At 38.8% G+C, this 25,433-nt stretch overlaps 2 protein-coding genes across 2 annotated transcripts; one reads left to right on the forward strand and one right to left on the reverse strand.

Moving 5' to 3' along the window:
• Nucleotides 1-132: 132 nt before the first annotated feature.
• LOC135211306 (polyglutamine-repeat protein pqn-41-like) lies at nucleotides 133-1,966 on the reverse strand. Its single transcript, XM_064244623.1, has 2 exons — nucleotides 1,956-1,966; nucleotides 133-706 (listed from the first exon to the last, which is right to left on the reverse strand). The coding sequence occupies exons 1-2, from the start codon at nucleotides 1,964-1,966 to the stop codon at nucleotides 133-135; spliced, it is 585 nt and encodes a 194-aa protein (XP_064100693.1).
• Nucleotides 1,967-7,037: 5,071 nt separating this feature from the next.
• LOC135210804 (transient receptor potential protein-like) lies at nucleotides 7,038-22,941 on the forward strand. Its single transcript, XM_064243668.1, has 18 exons — nucleotides 7,038-7,698; nucleotides 10,509-10,665; nucleotides 10,986-11,081; nucleotides 11,419-11,609; nucleotides 11,731-11,884; nucleotides 12,292-12,462; nucleotides 12,867-13,101; nucleotides 13,892-14,165; nucleotides 14,605-14,736; nucleotides 14,944-15,077; nucleotides 15,663-15,783; nucleotides 18,634-18,829; nucleotides 19,122-19,307; nucleotides 20,238-20,421; nucleotides 20,813-20,925; nucleotides 21,265-21,414; nucleotides 21,779-21,871; nucleotides 22,164-22,941. The coding sequence occupies exons 1-18, from the start codon at nucleotides 7,493-7,495 to the stop codon at nucleotides 22,728-22,730; spliced, it is 3,360 nt and encodes a 1,119-aa protein (XP_064099738.1). The 5' UTR covers nucleotides 7,038-7,492; the 3' UTR covers nucleotides 22,731-22,941.
• Nucleotides 22,942-25,433: the final 2,492 nt, after the last annotated feature.

The raw sequence follows: 25,433 nt of genomic DNA on the forward strand, positions 1-25,433 counted from the left end.
GAAAAAAAGATAAAATGATAAAATAATGATTTAAATAAAAGGTGAAGTGTTTTATGGTCAAACGTTTAAGGCTTCAATGACACGACGAGTGACGATATAATCCTCAGAAGTCTCACAGTCCAACGGTCCATATTATGATTGCTGCTGCTGCTGCTGCTCTGCATGCTGCTGCTGTGCTGCTGCTGCTGCTGCTGCTGCTGCTGCTGCTGTCTGCTGACTGCTGCGCGCTGCTGCTGCTGCTGCTGCTGCTGCTGCGCTGCTGCTCTGTGCTTGCTGCTGCTGCTGCTGCTGCTGTGCGCGCTGCTGCTGCTGCTGAAAAGCTGCTGCTGTGCTGCTGCTGCTGCTCTGCTCTGCTGCTGCTGCTGCTGCGCGCTGCTGCTGCTGCTGCGCTGCTTGCTGTTTGCTCTGCTGCTGCGCTGCTGCTGCTGTGCTGCTGCTGCTGCTGTCTACGTGCTCGCGCTGATGCTGCTGCTGCTGCTGCTGGCCTGCCGCTGCGCTGCTGCGCGCGCTGCGCTGCGCTGCTGCTGCTGCTGCTGCTGCTGCGTGCTGCTCCTCGCTGCTGCTGCTGCTCGCTGCGGCTGCGCTGCGCTGCTGCTGCTGTGCTGCTGCTGCTGCTGCTGCTGCGTGCTGCTGCTGCTGCTGCTGCTGCTCGCGCTGCGCTGCTGCGCTCTGCTGCGCTGCTGCGCTGCTGCTGCTGCTGCTGCTGCTGTGCGCGTCAAACCATCCGGAAAAATCAGGAAAAGGGAATAGGAATCGATCGTGAATGTAAAGGATCTCAGTTGAAATACAACTTATTAAAAAAAATAGGTAAACAAGAGACCAGGCCCCCAAGTGGAAGTAAGTAAGTCTGCTCCTCCGTGGAAGCACTAGAGCTCTAGATTAGCGAAGGGAAACCTTTCGAGAAGCGATCGACCTGGAAACCGAAAAAGATGTTGCAGAAAAGGGGCGACAGTAATCCCTTTCTTTGACTGCCTTTCCGCTCGTCCTCTTTTTTTTTTTTTATCCATGTCCTTTTTCTTCTCTTTTATCTTATTTTATTCCTTATTCTGCTTCCTCTTTGTTTTCACCGTTGTTCGAGAAATACTTACAGAGCAACGAAGGATCGTTCTAATACGTTCAGTCTGCATTTTACTGTTTCGAGAATAAAAAAAAAAAACCGTTTCTCAGACTGATTTCGGCCCAAATTTGAAAAAGAATGATATTGACATTATGTCTGTGTTCTGTTTTATATTTATATATATAATATATATATATATATATATATATATATATATAAATATATATATATATATATATATATATATATATTGAAACAAAATTCACATAAAAAAATTACTTAAATTTTTGCAAGACCGATTTCGACCCCAAATCAAAAATGTATTATTACGGGAATTGCCTGAATTCTCTCACCCACATACTTTCCCTCTGAATTTTTTTTTTTTTTTTTTTTTTGTCACTTTGTCCTTCCATCTTCATGCTGACAAAACTCTCATAAGCCTAGTCCCATATTTCCGGTATACCCTTCTTTGTTGGTTGTGCAGACTCTGGTGGTCCACACTAGGCCTCCTAATCCCTCTTCTTCACACCTTATAATACTGACGAGCCGCCTTAAAGGGCAAGGGGCCTTGCTTGCATAAGACTGGCTCAGTTTAAACAAAACAAATAACCGAGCTCATTGGTAACACTGAACTACCTCGGCCCAGCGAAGTTTGCAATCTCTCTTCACAGTCTTCTTCTTCCTTGTCTGCTTTTTCTTCCTCTTATTCTCGTTCTTTTTCTTTTCTTTTGTTATTATTATTATTCTGCAGAGTCCTTCTTCTTCCTCTTCTTCTTCTTCTTCTACAGAGTCCTTGAACGGCAAAGGTGAAATAACTTTGAGGTTACGATAACAGGAGCGTTCAGTCTGGCCAATATGCAATGTTGATATCGCAGCTCCATAGCTACGCTACCGTCACCTGTTCATCATCTTTACGCTGTGGTTGCCATAATTTTATCTTTATCATAAAAATTTTTATTATAAAAGATGAGGTAATGGAATAAGCAAGACTGTTACATTTTATTATTATTATTATTATTATTATTATTATTATTATTATTATTATTATTATTATATTATAATTCAGTAGTTGAAACTTATTCATATGGAACAAGCCCACCAAAGGGGGCCATTGGCTTGATATTCAAGCTTCCAAAGAATATGGTGTTCATTAGAAGGAATTAAGAGAAGGTAAAGTGAAATACAGAAAAATGAGATTCCACTTACCAAAAAAGAAAATTATTAATTAATAAATAGACAAGGTGAGCACCGACCTACAGCTTACTCGGGGCGCACGCTAAAACCTACGGCCAAAGCGTTGTTTCACCAACGAAAATTAAAATGAATATGTCATATTTTATTAGAAATAATTGCTCTGTACTGTATATCATGTACATTATTTATTATATACATTTTCATTTTAATAAATAAATCATAAATATCCTATCCTAAAATTCATGCATCTGTAACCAAAGAGAGTATATATATAGTACGCTATAGTATCTTAGTGTTTAACTCAACACGAAACACCTTTTTCAGACCTTTTTAGGCTCTTCCATAGACCTTTCCTACCGCTCCCCCTCCCAACAACAACAACAGGGGAGTCTGCAGGCCTACTTCCCAAGTAAGCGATAATTAGATAAAAAATAATAAAGCTGTTATATGGCAACAACTAGACGTCAGAGAATTCGGTCACTTCAATGACGGAAACTGCACTCAGGGTAGCCACCCAGGGTCAACCTGACTTCATTTTGTTCCAGGGTCGAAAATCCACCTATTTTGAAAGGAAAATGGATTATTATAAAATAACTGGTGTTACGTTAGACCTACTACGTGTCTTGGTATACGTGAGCGCTACAAGAATAAAAGTTAATTCTGAGTCTCATTCCCAACCTTCTTAAGATAACTTGAATTGAACTTGAATTGAACGTGAACCTTTTAATTTAGTTTTAGTCGGTATTTGCAGTCAATAATTTCATGAAAATTAGCTGCTTCACGTTTTATGATGTACCCACAAGCGCTGACTTTTGAACAGAAAACAATAAATATATTCATGTATATATATATATATACACACACACACACACACACACATATATATATATATATATATATATATATATTATATATATATATTATATATATACTGTCCAGATTTGATCGCTCATTTCACCTCTCGATAAATAACCTAAAATCCCTGAAGTTTAATTAGTAATTATGATAAGGATTTTCTAAATTTTCCACGTTGGAAAAAGTAGGGTCTAATGATTGAATTTGAATTGACTATGCTTGGGCATGTAATTACCACAAGAAAGAGAGAGAGAGAGAGAGAGAGAGAGAGAGAGAGAGAGAGAGAGAGAGAGAGAGAGAGAGAGAGAGAGAGAGAGAGAGAGAGAGAGAGGTGTCAATCCCAGGATTTACAATGAGGGGGTGTGAATAACTTACCAAATACAACATAATATAGTTTTTTTTTTTGTTTTTTTATTCTTCATTTATATATTTCCTTGACATTTCGAATCCGTCAAAAAATAATTAATATTATATCAAATCCTTCGAAACTTTTGCAAGCAAAAATGTCACCAAATTACTGTAAACATTATTATTATTATTATTATTATTTTATTATTATTATTATTATTATTATTATTATTATTATTATTATTATTAAAAGAACGAAGTATAAACCAAAATATTGTTCGATATATAAACTCTAGGTACCTTGCTCTGACTGATAGAGAGAGAGAGAGAGAGAGAGAGAGAGAGAGAGAGAGAGAGAGAGAGAGAGAAAAGGAGGAGGAGGAAATTGGACGAGAGAGTGATAGGAAAAGAGAGGAGGAAACTGAGAGAGAGAGGAAGAGGAGGAGCTGAGAGAGAGAGAGAGAGAGAGAGAGAGAGAGAGAGAGAGAGAGAGAGAGAGAGAAATATCAAATTATTGGAGAGCATTTGCTCTTGCAAGATCAGCATGATTTCCCTTATGAACTCTGCAGATCTTGTAAGGTTTCACTCACTGCAATGTCTCTCTGCTGACGATAAGGCCGTTCAGTTCGGGCCGTTTTTTGCTGATAGTAACATGTGCTACATGCATGTAGATTTACTTACATACGTACTCACACAAATACATTATCATACTTATTTTTATATATAGTATATATACGCATGCGCATTAATGAATTCACATATATACGCCTTACTGTATTAACATACATTGTAGAGTGCGTTAGACATCCAACTAACGCTAACAAAACATTAAATAAAAGCGTAGTAACTAATGAACGAGAAAAATAATCCCAACTAAAAGAAAAAAATAAACAACCAGAATATGTAAACTATTCAACCCAAAACCTGCTTGTCGAGTATAAGTAGGCTAATCCTTACGGAATTGGGTCAGTCGCCAATTATGCCTTTAAGGGTGAGGACGTTCGGCGGATTTCTGCAGCCAAACATGTGCGGTGCCGCTGTTTAGTGAACTGATAACTTTTACGTTACACTTTAACTTAATGCTTTGTTTTACTTTTTCTGAGAAAGGTTGAACGTAGGTAGAATGTCATGTCGTCTTTGTTTTGCTTGTTCTAGTTATTGCTTATTGAAAAATGTTTTTTTTTTTTTTTTCCTAAATATTGACCAACGCTGGTTTTAACCCGGTATGTGTCCACCTTTGCTGGTGGGAATTACCGTAAAAAACATATAAACAAAAGACTATAAATATCCTAAAGATAATGACCCTGATGACCCTTGGGGTCACTATCTGTGAAAGATCCCGAAAAAGTATAGTGAAAATACATATTGTTGTCTTTTTCGCTCTTTCTTCAAATCTTCAGCTGGAAGCCCTTAAGGACAGAGTTCAGCAACTATAATAAACCGAAGAGGGCTCCAAAGGGAAACTGGAATGCAGAGAGAGATGAGTCAGAGGTAAATGTGATTAATAGATAAATATGGAATAATGGACATATACAACCGATACACTGGAAGTCAGGAGACAGGCGTCAGCCATTCCACAACTGCACCATGTGAACTAAACCACATTTTAGTTCGTACCCAAGATAAACCAAGTCAAAAAATTATTGGTATTAAACCTGACTAGAAAAAGACACACTGTTTGCAGCAGCACCAAACAGCTTGGTCAGGTAAAGAAGATTGGCAGAAGATGTTTGTCGTTGCAATACACGTATTTAATCTAAGGAAAAGACCTTCTCTCACTATATTATAACAAGAAGAGACACGAGACTGACGAATAATTTCATAGTCGGGAAGGCTCGATTACTTTTATCCATCTGTTATGTGCTTTCATGTTGACAAACATTACTCTTTCCCATCTGACCACAACTATGAACCCTGTTGATCAAATGATCAGTAACCAGCTGGGAAGTTAAGCCACGAAAATCCACTTGGCAATGTGGTGTTTCCATTAAAATTCGCTGGAGAACGTGTTTTCTACTAAAATTCGCTTGAAAACGTGATGTTTCTACTAAAATTCACTTGAAAACGTGATTTTTTCACTAAACTTTACTTGAAAACGTCTTGTTTTCACTTGAAAACGTGTTGTTTCTGCTAAAATTCACTTGAAAAAGTGTAGTTTCTGTTAAAATTCACTTGAAAAAGTGTAGTTTCTGTTAAAATTCACTTGAAAACGTGTAGTTTCTGTTAAAATTCACTTGAAAACATGATGTTTCTATTAAAATTCAATTGAAAGCGTAATGTTTCTTATAAATTTCACTTGAAAACATAATGTTTCTTACAAAATTCACTTGACAACGTGTCGCTTTCACTAAAATTCACTTGAAACCGTGATGTTCCTATCAAAATTCACTTGAAAACGTGTAGTTTCTATCAAAATTCACTTGAAAACGCGATGTTCCTATTAAAATTAATTTGAAAATGTGTTGCTTCTATCAAAATTCACTTGAAAACGTGTTGTTTCCACTAATATTCGCTTGAACACGTGTTGTTTCCACCAATATTCACTCCCAGATGTACGTAAAGGAGCATTGTGCGAGGTAACTCTAAAATTGACTGTATTCATCTCTCTTCTATCACTGACTGATCCTAATTGAGATTGCTTGGCTTTTTTAACTACAGAAATTATAAGATAACAAGAAACGTTAATATTACATTTCCGTATAATTTCTGCAACTCTCACCAGATGAACGCTTTTCAGTTCATATTTATTTATCCTGACAACTTATATTACTGTTGTGTTTAAAGAGAAATGTACAATCGTACTCTTATTCCTATATTCCAATGTATTCCTATAAATCCCTATATATTCCTGTTTGTACCCGTGGCTCCTATTCTTATTTTCAAATATATTCTTAACACAGCCCTACGTATTCTTATTTGTACCCGTGGCACTTTTCCTCCAAACTTTTGGCAGAGACAGGTCTGCATTTTGTACGAGGTTGCATAATTCAGAATCGTTTGCCCTTATGCAGGATGCATTATATTCCAAACTTAATGCAGCTTTTCATGACTTGATTGTAAGCAGATATCATTGGGCTTTAGGTTATCTACAAACAAATGGACCCCAAACTATTTTTCCTTCGTGAACTAAAACTCCTGATTTAAAGGAAGCTAGAAAATAAAGACATACTCCAGCCTCGGTTTTCAGAACTGAGCAAAATAGGTAAATAGTTCAAGGCTTCAAGGTGGTCTAGGTAAGGGATGGTTGCACTACAAAAGAGCAAATTGGATTACAAGAGTCGAGGTAATGGAAAAATTATCCTTTTTTATATGTATATAAAAGCGCGTATTTTGAGCTGTGCATTTTATCATACATCGTGCGAACCATATGAGACAACCTGTATCATCAGGAATATCGAGAGAAGTAATCTTAGCGAAAATAACCTTCGAAATCCAACCGATGGTCTAGACTCTATACTAGGTAAATGGCAACTGGACTTCCCTCAGCGCTAAGGTCACCACCACCACCACCACCGCCGCCGCCACCAGCGAAGCCTTGCAAAAATGGATTTGCCAAAAGGCTCGTGAATTTCTGCGAAAGGTCCCAGCGTCAGTCAGTAGCGGTTTGGAGACGAAACCGTCCAGACACTTAGATTATTATTCGTGAGGCGCCGGAGGACTCAGCCGGGACACTCGACACATGAGAGCTTCGTCGTTCGAGACCGTTAGGGACATCCTCCGGTAGTACCTAGGATAACATCAACCCTTGGACACCCTGAAACTTAACCGGATTTTTTAAGGTCTGCGTCACCTGTAAAGTAATCTGGATTAAGACTGCAAGCACAGAAGCCCAAAGTTGTAACAAAAATCGTCTCATAACTAAAAAAAAAAAAAGCTTGTTGTAGAGCATACCTTTACGCTCAAAAGTTGAGGAAAAATAGGCCAATAGACCGACCATCGGATGTCTTGCGTTCCAAGTGAAGTAGCAACACTGTTCTAAGGGAAACCTGACGAATTCATATAAGAGAAAAGGAGACAAAAAGGTCATACTCGGAGAAAATGACGGCGAATCGCCTAGATCCAAATACGGGGCAGGCCTACGAGGCGGCGCCCACGCCCGATGGAAAGAATCTGGGGGACCTGGAGGAAAAAATCAAGGAGGATCTTATGGACCAAGAACCAGACGACATCGAACAGATTTTGAACAGCGAGGAAAAACGATACCTCTTGTACGTTGAAAGGGGAGACGTGGCTTCTGTTAGGCAGTGAGTATCGCTCGAGAGATGTTCCTGTAAAGGGATATGTGGGTGATGTATTTTACTTGATTTGAAATAATCTCAGACATGTTATGAAGACTTCTGAGGGGAATGAGACAACGCCTCAGAAGTAGGCCTACTCGAGTGAGGCAGTAAAGTTTAACGTGAAGATGTGTTTGTGTATGTAGGCGTATGTGTGGGTGTTTGTATACATAAATATGAGTTTGTGCCACAAAAATTAATTTTAGTTTAACAGGCCGTCACTAATAACAAACAAAATCACCAATGATTGCACTGGAACAATTTTTTTCTTGTTGAAGAACACACGTTTGGACTAGCACTATGTCAATTGGTTTTTAAAAATGTGTTAAATCATTAATCAGCAGAAATGAGAGAGAGAGAGAGAGAGAGAGAGAGAGAGAGAGAGAGAGAGACGACATAATCTGAAGAGCGGAAGTGAAACATAAGGAATAAGGTGAAGTTGAACAATTGAAAAAAGTGGCAACCAAAAACATTTTAAACACCTCAAGTTAAAACATCTGAATTAAGTTAAATTAAAAGCACTTAAGTATAAGTGTTTTTTCAATTAATAGGCATAAAACATTATAAGTTACAGTTGAATTATTTCAAGATTTATTAACGAACTTTAGCCTAAACTGGAAGCATCATAAGAGCAAATGATTTACGGGAATGAAAGGAGAAATCACCCCTAGTAACATATTGCATAGAGGTCAAATGTGGAGGAAAATATCTTTACATATTACGAATGTAGGATATTGCTTTACATTATACATATTTACAACAATTGTACTTTAAAAGAATCATGAATCATATTTTACAATTCAAATATGTGAGATATCCCCGAGGATTCCGTGAGGGGAAGAGAAGAGAGAGAGAGAGAGAGAGAGAGAGAGAGAGAGCTTGTTATATGCAAATACTTTCATATGTATTTCATTTTCTCGTTTTATTGCTGACAATTATCTTTTTTTTTCGTTTTGTTTATGAGTGTTCATTTGATTTTTCTTATTTGTGTTTATTTTGTGTGTGTGTGCGCGCGCGTACTCGTGTGTTTGTGAATTAGCCTAATTCTTAAGCAAGAAATTTGACCCCAACTTTTTTTTTTTTGTCAGTTAAATAAACTTGAGAAAACTTACGTTATATTTTTTCTAAGTATCACCTGTCAGGAACATTTATTTATAATGAAATTTTCTTTATGTCCCTTAAATTTATGAAAATAAAGGAGATAGATTTAACAAAGACAAGCAGCCATTAATTCAGAATTCGTATAGACAAGTTCGTACAGAAATTCATTTAATCCTTATCTTTAGTTAGAAATAGATTTCAGTCGCATTTTCTACAGCGAAATACGTTAGAAATGTATGTCCACAACTTGTCCCATACACGTCAAAACCTGACTGAAAACATGTTAACAACCACAAGTAGAAACCAAATCTTAGGCAAATGCTGAATGGTCAGGACGACCAGGAAGTTGATGATTTGCATTCAACCTGTTTATGAGGTATGTATGTATACATGCCGGCAACTTATTGCATATATATCAAACACAAGTTGAAAACAAGGCAACGACCTCTGATGGAGAACCAACCTTTGGCAGATGCTATATAATCGTAAGACACACTATAGTAGATTCACATCAGCCGTGCATCTGATGTCCAGGCCAGTCCCTTACGACGCTCCTGTTTGGGTGTTGATAAGCCAATCACAGGGCTGGAAACTTTCAGTCTCTCTCCAGAGTTCCACCTCACCTGAGGGATACATCCTGCCTTTGTGAACTTTGGAGAGAGACTGAGAGTTTCCAGCCCTGTGATTGACTTATCAACAACCAATCAGGAGCGTCGTAAGGGACTGGCCTAGACATCAGATGCACGGTTGATGTGAATCTATTATAGTTAGGGGTAACCAATGAGTTACTGACTGGTGCTGAACCTGTTTGAGACATGTGTGCATGTTGGCAACTTATTGCATACATGTCAAAAACAGATTGAAAAATAAATCAGCAACCGCAAGTGGAGAGCAAATAATCGTTTGAAGTAAATTTGAACGACCATTAAGTCACCGATTTGTATTCAGTTTGTTTGTGATGAGCGTGCGATAAGTTGCCAACAAGGGAGTGTGACGTTTTTACCATAGAGTGGTAAATAACTGATTTGATCCCGTGAACGAGTAGCCTAACTTTAATATTAGTAAATAATTAATCTGGTGAACCCAAATATGATACATGAATGAGATGAGATAGACTTGTTTTCTTTGTGACACTGGAACTGGGCTTCTTTTAGTGCCACCCCCCCCCCCCCCCACCCACCCACAAAAAAATGGGATATAAGTGGTCTATTGCAAATACATAGACAGGGTGTCCATAAAGTCCCAGTGATATTCTGAGGAATAAATACTAGTAATGGTACTGGGACTTTATGGACACCCTGCGTCTATACTCTGTTTTTTTTTTTTTTCATCTGTCCATCCGCCTGTAGTGTTTTTGTATGGTAACACTGCGTCCCGGGCTTTAGATAGTTACATTCAGCTTACATTCAACGATTATAATAATATCCTATTTCGAATATTAACGGTGTAATTCGCATACAGTAAATGATTAAAACACTTTTCAGTTGCAAATGTACACCCAAATATCCTTTTATTTACCTAAAACTTACCAATAGCGTAACTATCTAAAGCCCGGGATGCAGTGTTACCATACGAAAACACCACAGGCGGATGGACAGATGAAAAAAAAAACAGAGTATAGTCATCCAGGGAAAATCATCTCTCTCTCTCTCGCAACAATCTCTCCTCTTCCTCAGCATCGTGAAGAAGGGGCTGAAGCAGAACACGAAGAAGAAGGGAAGTTTCAACATCAATTGCCTCGATCCGCTGGGGAGGTCTGCCCTCATCATCGCCATCGAGAATGAGAATCTGGATATGATGGACCTTTTGCTCCAACAAGAAATTTGCCCAGCGGTAAGTTCTCTGTTTTCCTTTCCGAAGAACACCTGAATGTGCTAATTACTTAATTAATTCGCCATTTTTCCTAGTAGAATCTGTAATAAAACTAAAACAGGATACGTGAACGAATTGGCTTACGTCGAGTCATTTTAGCTTTAGACCTACACAGCTGATCCCATTTCCAGCTTGATACAAATTATACACGGTGTCCATAAAGTCCCAGTACCATTGCAAGGCATAAATACTTTAAAAGGTAATGGAACTTTATGGACACCCTGTAGTTTGAGGTGCCTCATGATTGTCAATCGCTTTTCCATCCTCCGTTTCTCCCACAGGATGGACTCCTTCACGCTATCGCGGAAGAATACGTCGAGGGGGTGGAAATCTTGCTGGTTCATGAAGAGAAGATCCACGTTCCGGGTGAACCTTACGTAAGTTCTCCTCTGGTCTTTGCGCTCTTCAAAACCTAGTAATAATGCTTGGGCCTCTCTTTTACCTCTTTCTAATATTCTTTCCTCCTCCTCCTCCTCCTCCTCCTCCTCCGTTTCCTCTACCTCCTTCTTTGAATCCTCACCCTCCCCCTCTTCTCCATCGCATTTCCTCTTATTTTCTGGGTAAAACTAAAAGCAACTGCCATTTACCTTTACATGAGTCTAACTGCCCTTTGCCTTCGCATAAGTCTAAGCGAAATTAACCTTCATATAAGCCTAATGCGAGTTACTTTTACACATGTCTAACTACCCTTTACCTCTCTAATGTCGTCGCCAGTCATGGCAAAAACTAAAGGGAGAGAGATCGACGTTCACGCCCGACATCACGCCGCTGATCATGGCCGCCCACAGGAATCACTACGAGATTCTCAAGCTGCTGCTCGACAGGGGGGCGACCATCCCCATGCCCCACGACATCAAGTGCGCCTGCGATGAGTGTCTGGTCTCGGACGCCAGTGATTCTCTCAGGTAAGTAAAGACAGAATGTATATGGAAAAAAAATAAAATGGCTGTGCATAAGCCTAAGAATGCCCAAACTGTAGAGTCCATCATCAACCTTCCACCTAAATTTTCTCTCGCCCTTCGGCAGACACTCCCTTGCGAGGATCAACGCCTACAAGGCCTTGGCGTCACCTTCGCTCATCTGTCTTTCGAGCAAAGACCCCTTCATCACCGCCTTCAGCCTGAGCGAAGACTTGAAGAAGCTCTCCACCCTGGAGAACGAGTTCACCGAGCAGTACACTGTGAGTACTACCGGCACTGAAAACTTCGTATTCTCTTAGAGAAAACGGAAAGATGATCTTGAAAGAGAGAGGGTTATATGAAAGGAGAAAAAGGGATTAATATTAATGCTGACATTGATATTAATGGTATAAACAAGTAAATGGATTGTGGGTTGAGTAATACAATTGTCTACTATAGTCAATAACTGCGTCAATTCATGTTTGTTTCTGTCAAAAGCATCACTATGAAAAGATGAGACTATGTTTTGGTGGCTAGGTGTTGAAAAGCAAGGGTGTTAGCGGTTGTTACCTTATCTCGTTGGAAGCCAAAGTTAGGTACTAAGAATGATCAATTTAAAATTGATTTTATGGTAGCAACATGATTAAACGCCCATCGACGATGCTTGATCCGTCTTCCTTCTCAACAGGCGTTGAGGAAACAAGTGCAGGAATTCACAATGGCATTGGTAGATGAAACAAGAACCAGCACTGAACTGGAAATCATCCTTAACTATGACCCTGAGGGAGAACCTTACAAACAGGGGCAGTTCATGCATTTTACGCAGTTGAAGGAAGCAGTCGACAGCAACCAAAAGCAGGTAAATAGTACTTGGAGACCTCTAGGCCGAAGCAAGAAGATAAAGTGCTCTGCTTTCGTAAAATTTCTCCCTTCAAATGAATATTCAGAGTTTGGTCGCGTTTGTAAAATTGTTTGTGCGTATGCTTTACGCAACACTTTGCTTGCGCTGAAATAATGGTTACCTCAAAATCTTGGTGACAAATTCTTTTGCTACTTTATTTTCTGATAAAGTGGTTAGTTTTCTTCTCTAAATTTTCAAGAATCACGTCCATATCTCTTTTCATCAAATTACGATCCCCCAACTACCCCGTCACCGCCCGAGGCTGTTTGTAAAACATTCTACAAGGTAAGTATCCCAAACGCTCTCGTCGCCATCTTGCAAAATAAAATCATTCTTCCCCTTCTCTTCGTCCCTCCAAACAGTTCGTGGCTCACGCAAACGTGCAGCAACTACTGGGGAGGGTGTGGTACGACGGCATGCCTGGATTCAAGAGGCGCAGTCCGCTGGAACAGCTACTGGAAATCGTGCAAATTGGGGCTTTGTTCCCTCTGTACTGCTGCGCTTTCCTCCTCGCGCCAGAGAGCAGGCTTGGTTCGTGTCTCAAGAAACCGTTCATCAAGTTCATCGTCCATTCGGCCTCCTACTGCTTCTTCTTGAGTAAGTGACTGGGACTTCTGATTCAGTAAGTGAGTGTGACCTCTTGAGTAAGTATGCGCATCTTCTTCAGTAAGCATTCATGATTCTTCTTGGGTAAGTGCTTGAATTCGTCTTGAGTAAGCGCATAACTTATTCAACAAGTGCATGATTTCTTGGGTAAGGGCGCGTGACCTCTTCAGTAAGTGACTATGACTTCAGTGTATGTGAACATCTTGAGTAAATAGAATCTTTAATGGCTGGTTTGTTGCTTAATCGATCATACCCAGTCAATGCTTCGATGCTTCTTTAGATCTTTGTCATATATATCTTGATCTGAGACTGATATCCCCCTTCGTTCGACAATTACTATGTCCCCTTTTAATTCATGCTTCATGCCACATTGCAGTTTCCTATCCAGAATACCTGAATCCTTCCATTACATGAGAATGGAGTGGAACAAGTAGAACAGAAATTGCATCTGTCAGTCGAGATGCAGAATAAAGTCTAATGCTAAAGAAATAAAATACCCTTTTTTTCAAGTTTTAGTTTACGGTGCGTTTTAGAGTTCATTATTTGCGTCGGTTGCCTGGTTGGTTGGTCTCCATTAAGCTGGCTTATACCAGCATGAGCCCCTACCCTAGGTGTACCCTAGGTGTTATAAAGTATTCTATAGACATTGCAGAGAGACCCATCCTGTCGATAAACGGTTTCCAGTCTTCCCTGGAAAAGGAAAGCTATTAGCAATCACAAACTACCCTTATCATCCAGGACAGGGAAAAACTACTAGACATTTTCCTATTTTCCCCAACAGCTCTTCTGGTGATCGTATCTCTCCGCGTGGAGACCTTCGTCATAGAGCTCTTTGGCACTGACTGGATGATAGAGCGACTGCGGAAGCAAGAGAGGGAAGCCAGAGGCGGCTGGCCCTCCTTCACGGAGCTCCTCATCGTCGTCTACATCTTCGGGTTCATATTGCACGAACTCAAGACCCTATGGGATGAGGGCTTGCTCAGTTACATCAAGGACCTGTGGAACTTCGTCGACTTCGGAGCAAACTTCTTCTACATGAACTGGATTTTCTTACGGTAAGGTCTATCTCTGAGGTGCTATTACTAAACAAAAACCGAATAGGCCTATATTTGAACCATTAGACAACGAATATAGGTATGAGCCATAGTTAATTCACATTAATCGTGCATTTAATGTCTAGGCCAATCCCTTACGACACTACTGATTGGCTGTTGATAAGCCAGTCACAGGGCTGGAAACTCTCAGTCTCTCTCCAGAGTCCACATAAGCAGGATGTATGTTCCACTTCTCCTGAGGGCTACGTCTCTCAAAAGTATCCCTCAGGGGAAGTGGAACACACATTCTGCCTGTGAACTCTCTTGAGAGACTGACAGTTGGCTTATCAACAGCCAAGCAGGAGCGTCGAAAGGGACTGGCCTAGACATCAAATGCACCGTTGATGTGAATGTACTATAGTTGAAATGTCGATATAACATAGATAACTATCAAATTCAGGTTAACGGCACTTTTCCTGACCCAGCGCGCAGTCTGGTCTGGCCTTGATCCTTACTACCCAAGGGAAATGTGGCCTCCGTTCGATCCCTTGCTGTTGTCTGAGGCCATGTTCTGCGCTGGCAATATATTGAGGTCTGTATGGACGTGTGTTGGTCGTTCTTCTCTCTCTCTCTCTCTCTCTCTCTCTCTCTCTCTCTCTCTCTCTCTCTCTCTCTCTCTCTCTCTCTCTCTCTCTCATAAAATTCTCCTTTGTAAACATTTTGACTTACAGTTGCAGTTGAGTTACTCTTGTCACACGAAAAAACCACGTCTGAACCACTGGCGTCTCTCTCCTCCCAGTTTCCTGAAGCTGATCCACATCTTCAGCATCAACCATCACATGGGACCCCTTCAGATTGCTCTCGGCAGAATGGTGGTCGACATTATCAAGTTCTTCTTCATTTACACTCTCGTCCTTTTCGCCTTTGGATGTGGTAAGAAAGACGATGGAGACATTATCATATTAATATGGATACGGAACTTTTTTTAAGTTGAATTATCATTCCTTCAAAAGTACTCCAAATATACTGGTGACTTTAATATGGGAAATGGTCTAGGAATTTGTTAACCAGAAATGTTGGCAGGGAATTTGCTAACCAGACATATGGGCAGGGAATTTATGAACCAGAATAATGGTCCAGGAATTTGTTAACCAGAAAAGTGGGTTAAGAATTCATTAAAAGAAATATGGCTATGGATTTGTTAACAAGAAAAATAAAGAATATGACGTCAATGAATCAGACCTCCAAACTCGAAAGGAATCGCTTCGCACTGGAGGCTTTTTCTTTTTTTATTTGTTTACAAATTTTGCATTAAAATCACAAGCACTTCTATTTTAATTTCATTCTATTTCAGCTGATGAGAAGGGCAGTTGAATTACTATTTATTTCAAAAGTAAACAGTTTTAGTATTAGTTAAATGATAATCCTTTTAGCCAATTTTTTTGTGAAGATGCTTTCTAAATTATTCCCCATCCATGGGTGTGGATAACCATCGTGATATGTGATCCTCTTCCATAGGTCTGAACAATCTGCTGTGGTACTACGCTGATATAGACAAGTCCAAATGCTACTCACTTCCTGGCGGTATGATGAACCCTAAACAAGGGAGATCGTGCACGATTTGGAGGAGGTTTTCCAAGTGAGTCACAAAGGAAAGTAAATTAGAGTTTATAATGATTTGATCATGCGTATCGAGAAGCAAGAAATAGCGAAATTTGAACAATACAGAAAACGATAATACTAGACTCAGACCAACTTGAATGACGTTTTCGAACATCGTCATCCTGCTCAATTCTTCGAAAAATCTAGCTCTAATTCCAACTGGAATTTAGTATTTTCACCTTCAGGTTTGGATGTGGCCTTATTACCCACAGGACTTGTAATAGTTTTTTTTTTCTCTAACTCAAAATTGCTTTGGCCTACTTCAGACATCTCCAAATAACTCCTTAATGGCTGCAATTTCTTTTGAAATCATTTCCCTCCAACTATCAGAAGTGATTTTACTTACATTCTAACTGACCTTATAAGGTTATTGATTATTGGTTGCGCTCTAATAATCGGGGGGAATGCTGACGCCATAAGGCCCCATTATAAAGAAAATTATTGTTTCGACCTCATGATTGAAGGGAGTTTCTTTAAATTTCTACTATTGATTCTACAACTAATAACCAAAATTCTCTCCTGGGGAAATTTAGAAATTCGACCTCTAAAAGTTCAATAGTTTTACAGTTGAAAAAATCATGACGTCCCTTTTCAGAAATAAATTCGAAAATTAAAACTTGCACAGTTAAGTTATTTAGCAGCAGATTAGTTGGCCAAGAATTTCGTCTGCTAGATAATTGGCAGATGGATACAAACAAGATAGGGCGCGTATGTTTTGGCGCGATTTTTGAAAACTAGCAGTAATAGATTATAGAAAAGCCTAAACCAAACGAAACAACCTAACCTGACTTAGGGTGCGTGCCCTAACCTGGCCGGGGGGTGAAGTCTGACTTAGGGCGCGTGCCCTGACCTGACCGGAGGCCTTCGCTCCCCTGGACCCCCCAGTATGGTAACAAAGGTTGTGACCTAACCAAACGAACCACACTAACCTGACTTAGGTCACAAAACTGTCTTCCTCTTTCACGAGGCTCATTGTTACCTCTTTGCAGTGTTCACATTGACCACTAAAATCGCCTAAAAGGCCACTTTTGAAAAGGAACGAACTTAACACGTCACTATCGTCACAGAACTTGATCAAGTTCGAAAACGTAACCGGGTTAGCAGCGGTAAAACCAACGTGCGACGGACGGGATGAGAAGTAGACGGTGACGCCATATTGACTGTTTTGATTGGTCGCGCCTTGCGGGTCTGGTAGGTCTTCCAGGTCGAAGGGACTACTTACCTTGGCGGAGGGATTATGGGCCGGGCAAAAGGTGTTGCGCGGCCTGGCCAACTAAACTGTAAACTACCCCAGCCGTCTTGTAGAAATGAGCATTTAGTTTTGAAAAGCCAAGTTTAGAGAAGACAACAAAGCAAAGGAATCAGGCCATCTTAAGTAAGTTAGAATCGGGCCATATTAAGTAAGTTATCCCTATGAAATTAAAATTGGTTTTCTTTTAAGGTTCTTTGAGAGAGAATTGACTATTTTAATGGGTGACAGTTATGTTTTAATATATTAAGTTCAACTCCTATTTTACACGCTTTTTTTAAGAAATTTGTCGTTCACAGCAAAAATAAAAGTTGAAAAAAATGCTTTTTTAAGAAATTATTTAAGTTTTCTTTTATAAATAACCATTTACTTTTGAAAAAAATAACTTTTGAGAAGAAAGCACAGCAAAGGAATTAGGCCATCTTGAGTACGTTATTCCTATAAAATTATAACTCGTTTTCTTTGAAACCTACTTTAGAGAAAATGGAATATCTTAGTGGTTGACAATTATTTTTTAATATTAAATTTTTTCAATTTGTTTTACATACTTTTTTTACGATTTTTCGTTCACAGCGCCGTACAAGCGGTGAACAAAATTATCTATTAACAAATTTAATTATATTTTTACTTATGTTTCAATATATTTTTATTTAAGGATACTCAAAACAGTCCAAAACAGTGTATTACTTACTTGAGCCTATCCACAATTAATCTATAGACTTTTACAAGGTTTTTTTATTACAATTTGTGGTTCACAGTGCCATACAAGCGATGAAAGAAATTGTCAATAAATCAGTCTAAATATTTTTTAGCAATATTCCCTCAGGATATCTTCATTTAGATATAAAACAGTCGAACACTGTTCATAACTGAGATTCGATAATTCCTCGAAATGCAGCGTTAAGATTCAGTTATGGAGGGAGTAAGTAAAATAACTCTTGACTTCTTAAGAGTTGTTTTAAAAGAAATTGCAGCTATTGAGAAGCCCCTCAGAGAGCTCTTTATATCGAAGAAAGTGGTAGTAGACTTTCATAAGGTATAATACAGTACGATCTTTTCAAAGGACATTTTTTATTTCCGTGAACGTCAGTCTAAGAAGCGATGACACCTGTGTTCTTTTACCGGATGATTCTAGAGAATTGTCAATTATTATTATTTCTATTTCTGTGATATATATATACAGATGACCTTCTGTCAAAAAAGTGGAGTTATAAATGATGACCAATCTTTGATATTATTATCAATCTTGTTAAATTATTATCACAATATGATTGCTTTTCTTCTTCTACTGCATTCCGCCAGTAATTCTTCTATATTAGCCGATATTTCGTAAACTAGGTGGTAAATATCCGAATATTTATCTCTCTATTGATAAGTGATAAACATACGAAAATTACCGGTGGAATGCAGTGGCAGAGAAAGAGCAATTATAAGAAAGAGATTGAAAAAAAAATAGGCCTATAATGTGCGTGTAGTACGCAGCTGATGCAACAATCACATTTGCTCCAGTTCTATAACAATAATATATCACCATCATCACAATTATCCTCACGCAATCTCTTCGTTCCCCACCCACAGCTTGTTCGAGACGTCCCAATCGCTGTTCTGGGCATCCTTCGGTTTGGTTGACCTAACCAACTTCGAACTGACGGGCATCAAGAGCTTTACCCGGTTCTGGAGTATGTTGATGTATGGGTCGTACAACGTCATCAACGTTATCGTACTGCTGAATCTCCTCATCGCCATGATGTCTAACTCGTACACGATCATCGTCGTGAGTATATGATTTTTGTGATGAGTTTCTGTTGTTGATTGAGAATGCATTTTCATAAACATGCTCTTATATGTATTTATATTTGAAAATTAGGCCACACATTTACCATTAGTACCGATTTCATGACACGTAGAGAGTAACTTATGTTCAAAAAGGTGTAAAGTAGTCACAGGGTGTAGTGAATTTGGTGTTAATCGACTATTTATGGCTTGATATCCATGCATACGTAAGCTGAGAAAAGCAAAACTCAAGGTCTTTGATAAGCTCTCTCTCTATCTCTCTCATCATCCAGGCCAAGTGTGACGTCGAGTGGAAGTTCGCCCGATCCAAGCTGTGGATGAGCTATTTCGAGGACGGAGACGAAGTGCCCGCGCCCTTCAACCTCATACCCAACCCTAAAGCCTTCACCAACAAGAAGCCCGCCACCAGGGCCTCCTTCAAGAACAAGAGGGACAGTCTGAGAGACACTCAGTATCATGTGAGATCGATCGTCAGTTGTTTTTGTTACGCGGTGTTTTTATTCGTTTTGCTTTTTTTCCCACATGATTATAGGCCTATGTAGGTGGTGTTATCTCTCTCTCTCTCTCTCTCTCTCTCTCTCTCTCTCTCTCTCTCTCTCATAAAGATTTGTTTAGATCAGGAATCCCATACAAGTTTCTGAAAAAATAAAAATAAATAAAATAAAACGAAGATACAAACCTACTAAGGCCAAAACAGGGTTCTCCCGAAATAAGACGTTTGTATAAAAGAAGACACTGAACAATCCATGCAGCTTCAATGAATATTTTCTAGACAGAAACCAGAATTATATTTCCACCTCTAACAAGAAAATAACACAATACTCTGACCCCTAACCAGATCTCTGATAACTTGACTTTATCTCTAAATCAAACATATACTGATATTATCTTCTCTGACCAAAATGTCAACATTGATTTCATCTCCAAGATAGCAAGCCAAATTTTTTATTTCAATCTTATTTGTTTTTAAATCGTTGCTTCTTTTTATTTTATTTTTCTAGTTTTTCTTTTTTTTTTCTTTGCATATAGTCCTAATGCAACGTTGTCCTCACTTTGTTAAAATGAAACGGTTTGAACGGAAAGGGTGCCTCTTCCCAAACCAAAATTTAAGTCCCAAACAAAAAGAAACTTGATTTTATTTCCAACAGAAAGTAACTTGCTTTTATTCCCAACCCAAAAAAATAACCTCTTCATCCCCAATCAAAACAAGTCTTCCTTTTATTCCCAAACCAAAAATTAACTCGTTATTATTCCCATCCAAAAAACTAACTCATTCTCATTTCCATCCACAACCACATTGAGGCGTCGTCTTTCTGCCTTTTAAAACTAAACCAACAACTCTTCTCCACCTTTAACTAAAATGTCCCTACATTTTTTCTCCTGACCAGAACGTGGCCCGTAATCTGGTCCGACGTTACGTCACCATGGAGCAGCGCAGGGGTGACGAGGCTGAGATCACGGAGGATGACATCAATGAGGTTAAGCAGGACGTCAGTAGTTTCAAGTACGAGCTCCTCAATATCTTGAAGATCAATGGATGGATGACGGGCAACAAACACCTTCAAGAAAACAGTAAGATTTTTTTTTTAACTGTGTATACTTGTCTTTTTAGCTCTCTGCGATTCTCTTGCCTTGTGTTCTATAGACCTATGCAGCGGAACCGTTTTGATCCTGATCGATACCATAACAATGGTTATTCGGTACATGATTTGTTCTTAGTTTAGAAGAACTGCGTCTATTCCATCCCATCTGCTAATAGTTCTTATAGGGCACTGTTCCAAATAGGCTACACCTATACTTTCACATTTCATTTGACCAATTTATAAGACGATTATATATAAAACCTTTGCAGTTTCCCCTGATATATTCCCAGTACCTGGCTATAGTCTCAGTTGTCGTGAACATTGTCTCAAGCATTTCTTCTCTTCTGAGTCCTACTCCTCTTCTCCATCTTCTTCTTCAGCTGCCGTAGGGAGAAAGCAGGCCATGAGAGAGAGGCGTCTTATGAAGGGCTTCAATATCGGTCTAGTGGAGGGCATCAGCTCAAGTGACGCCTTGATCAATCTCGTCTTGAAGGTAAGCAAGCTTCACCTTCGTGCAGAAAACGATACCCATTAATCCCTCTTCCTGATAAATAAATCCAACATTAATCCGTTGCCTCTACATTTATTCCAGCTCAATTAATTTTTCACAACAGTCGATGTCTCTTACCTCCATCATCTCTATCTGCTGAGGTAGTCTGGATTAGAGAACGGTAAAAAAAAACATGAAAAATAACATAAATTATACAGCTAACATTAATTCCGTTTCATTTGTATCCTACAGTGAGCTGCACTTATTCAGCGTAAGAGATTTACGTACAGAATCAACATATGTGTAAATATCTTCTTCTTCTTCTTCTTCTTCTTCTTCCAGGCCACTGCAGTTAAGAAAGCCAAGAAAGACTGGAACAGCAGGGTGCGCAAGAGCGTCCGTAGGAGAGATCCCATCGGTTCGTCAAGCACAATTGCCACAAGACAGACTCTGCGGATGAGCGCTCGTGATGGTAGCAAGTCCTGGGGACAGGTAAGTTCTGGAAGGATAAACAACAATGATAATTACGATAATAATGTCTACCAGACCGATGATTGGAGCTTCGAGGCCTAGATTACATTATTAATTGATCATTGCCTTAAGACGTTCAAAAGAAGAATGTGTTTTTAAGTTATTTTCTTTTCCGATTTGGTCACCGGGTCACTTGACAACTTCTCTTTCACGAACCAAAGATCAGCCTAATTTACATGTAAACTGAATCAAATCTACATCTTGCCGATTTTTTCAAGACTTTCTTAGACAGTCACATAATGCAAAGTCTGATATAGAATATTTCCCTTCAATGAGTCTGACATACTACCAGAATGATTGAAACCCAATTCCCTCTTCTCTCCAGATCAAGTTCTACCAGCGACGAGGTGTCTTCGCAGGAGGAGAGATCAACGAGAGAATGCTGACCGAGATTAAGAGTAGAATCGCGGATAAGAAGGTAGGTTTAATTTTAGTTTCTTCAGCAAGACTTTCTTTCTGACACTTTCATTCTTTTCAGTCTTGAATGTCCCAAAAAATAGAAAAAAATGGCTCTTTTTGTCTTTTTATAAATCTATAAGCAAATTTGCCAAATCGCTTTGTTACGTCAAATATTCCGAAAGATAGTTTAAAGTATTGCCTCTTTCTCTAACGTGTGACTAAATGTTAACTGATACTCATTCGTCTTCCTGATTTGGTCAAATGTTTTGCCTAAAAGACTTTTTTTTTTTTTTTTTTTTTTTTGCCTGCAGCCTGCTGAGAGCAAACTGAAGGGCTGGAGAAGGCTGCAGAAGCTACACGAGAAAGGCGGTTTGATGAGACAAGATACGCCCCCATCGTCTGGCGAGGCATCCCCAGCGTGTACTCCTACCCCCAGACAGCTATCCTCAGTGAAGACCGTTCCACAGTGTGCTTCCCCACCAACAAAACCTGCATCACCTGTCAAAATGAACCCTAAACCTGCTCCTCCAGAACCAAAACCCGCCCCTGTCAAGGCAGAACCTAAGCCCTCTGCCTCAGAGCCAAAGCCTGCACCTGTTAAGGCAGAGCCTAAGCCTTCTGCCTCAGAACCAAAGCCTGCACCTGTTAAGGCAGAACCTAAGTCTCCTACCCCAGAACCAAAGCCCACGCCTGTCAAGACAGAGCCTAAACCTCCATCCCCGAAAGCACAGCCGGCTACTAGACCCAAGACGCCTCCTACAAAGGAAACCGAAGCGCCAAAGGCACCTCCTCCTGCAGCGTCGCCCAAGCCTCCTGAGAAGCCACAGGCATCTGGTATTTCTGCCTTGACACAGCAAAAGAGAACCGGCTGGCTTTAAACCTCTCTAGAAAACAGTGGAGCGTTCACCTCCTTTCCTTTGAAACTGGGATCTAATGTCCCAGGTTTGTCTCAGCGACATTGCTTTAAGACATCTGCTGTTTACATTCTCCAAAGGGGAGAAGAAAGTTCTTCTAGATGTTTCATTTGTATCGCCCATATACTCCACTGAAACCTGAAAATGAAAGAAAGTTCTCGCTTCCAACTCGAAAGCTTCTGTGTTTTGTAACCTAACTTTCAAGCTAAAGTTAGATGCTCTGGATGGGAACTAGCATTTTTTTTTTACATGGGTCTAATATAACACATTTTAAACTAATAAATAGACGTCCCACTTACAACTTAATCTTTGATAACTATCATAGCTGTTAAATCATGTTCGCCTTAACTATTTCAGTACCAAGCTTTATTCCGCAAGATATATGCTCTGGTAATAAAAACACTACATTATGAAATCGATCTCTCTTGAAGGGATATATATATATATATATATATATATATATATATATAATATATATATTATATTTATTATATTAATTATATATATATATATATAATATATCTATATATATATTTATATATGTATGTATATATATATATATATATATATGATATATATCTGTATATATATATATATATATATATATATATATAATATATATATATATATATATTAGTCCACGATTATGATATAATGATCAGTGCGGGACCATACGTCACTGAACGAACAGGACAAATCACAAGATTTACGTTGATGCTACTGTATATACATTCCATCGATTTCTTGTCACGTGACGTAAGAACTGCGACTCCATCGGCAGAATTTTTGAGTAAATCTAAAGGCGTGTTTTCAAGAATATAAACCGAATACTCTGAATCCCCTTTCCTATAGGGTTATCCATATTGAGTTGATGATTATATACGTTAAAGGGAGTTTATTGCAGCAAAACCAGTCGTGTACATACAATAACTATGGCAGCGATATTTCCGGTCGAGATATCTTTTATAAAAAGATACACACACACACACACACACACACACACACACACACACACACACACACATATATATATATATATAATATATATATATATATATATATAATAATATATATATATATATATATATATATATATATATATATATTATATATATATATGCCTAAGGTATGTTCCAACAACTGCAACTCTAAAGCCTTAATTGGTTAGAAAGAAAATAAATAAACAAAATATGTATGCATGAGCTGATATGGAAATATATCAATATGTATATGCAAGCGTAAAATACCTTTATATGAATATGTATATATGAATTACTAGAACCTAATATCCTGCAATTGACTTTTAGTTTTAACAAAATTGGCAAAAGATTTACCAAGAAATACATTTTTGTCATATCAAAACGAGTCTTATAATATCGGTACATTAGTATATATATATTATTACAAAACACTCGTCAGTAAAACCTTTACCTTTTCATACTGTAGGAGTGCTTGTTTTTTTATACCATGTAGTCTTCTGAATGGCCATATCATTATCCAAAAGATGGTGTCACCATGTTCAAACTATAACTTCTCTAATAAAACTGTGAAAATGATGTTCTCTTTCTTCACCTCTGTTGCCTTGATGGATGCACATAAAGAAATCAAAATATAATCCAACATTATTGGAACGCACTTGCCTAAGACACTTTTGAACTAAAGATTATCCTACCATTTACTTTGTTAAGAAATGACATTGATCAAAGGCCCAGAACCTGAAAGGCCATTTCCCTTCTAAGTAAGTTACCCATCTATAGTATTAAATCTAATTTTCTTTCATTGAAACATTTTTATGTTTTCTTTGATTGCTACAACTTCAGAAAATTTGATATAAGCTATATAACTTTAATATAATTTCACGTAAATCACCGATGAGTGTCATTCTACATCCTCCCTTTCTCTCTTTTTTATTTTTTTTTATATGTCTACGTGTTCTCAATTCTTATTTGTGCTTGCCCCTTGGTAGTTTTTGTGTTTATCTCGTTTGAGTTAGTTGGCACGTCTTATCGCAGGAAGTCCTCATGCCCTAAACCCGCCTACGCCCCACAACCAACCCCCATCCCCTGGGCAAACTCTCTCTCTCTCTCTCTCTCTCTCTCTCTTACTCTCTCTCTCTCGCTCTCTCTCTCTCTCTCTCTCTCTCTCTCTCTCTCTCTCTCTCTCTCTCTCTCTCTCTCTCTCTCTCGTAGTCCACTTGAATATTGCAATATGATATGGTAGGTACTACCCCAACTACCAAAAGGATATTGCACAAATAGAGAGTGAACAAAGGTCCTTTACAGCTAGAATAGAAGTTAAGGATCTTGACTACTGGGAAAGACTACAATTTTTTTAAATTATATAGTCTAGAAATGAGAAGAGAACCCTACATGATAATACAGGCATAGAAACAGATAGAAGGAATTGCCGAAAACATCATGGAGCTAAAAATATCAGAAAGAGCATGCAGAGGTAGATTAATAGCGCCCAAAACTATACCAGGAGAACTAAGGAAAACACACAGGACATTAATCCAATACGCACCAGCATTGACAATGCAGCGTCTATTCAATGCGTTGCCAGCTCATCTGAGGAATATATCAGGAGTGAGCATAGATGTGCTTAAGAATAAGCTCGACAAATATCTAAGCTGCTTTCCAGACCATCCAAGATTGGAAGATGCAAAAT

Source organism: Macrobrachium nipponense, chromosome 4 (assembly GCF_015104395.2).
Source record: "Macrobrachium nipponense isolate FS-2020 chromosome 4, ASM1510439v2, whole genome shotgun sequence".
Taxonomy (NCBI): Eukaryota; Metazoa; Arthropoda; class Malacostraca; order Decapoda; family Palaemonidae; genus Macrobrachium; species Macrobrachium nipponense.

Coding starts and splice junctions, on each gene's coding strand:
- LOC135210804 (XM_064243668.1), top strand. CDS start 7,493: ATGACGGCGAATCGCCTAGATCCAAATACGGGGCAGGCCTACGAGGCG. Junction 14,737..14,943: donor TGCGCTGGCAATATATTGAG/GTCTGTATGGAC, acceptor CTCTCCTCCCAG/TTTCCTGAAGCTGATCCACA. Junction 15,078..15,662: donor CCTTTTCGCCTTTGGATGTG/GTAAGAAAGACG, acceptor CCTCTTCCATAG/GTCTGAACAATCTGCTGTGG.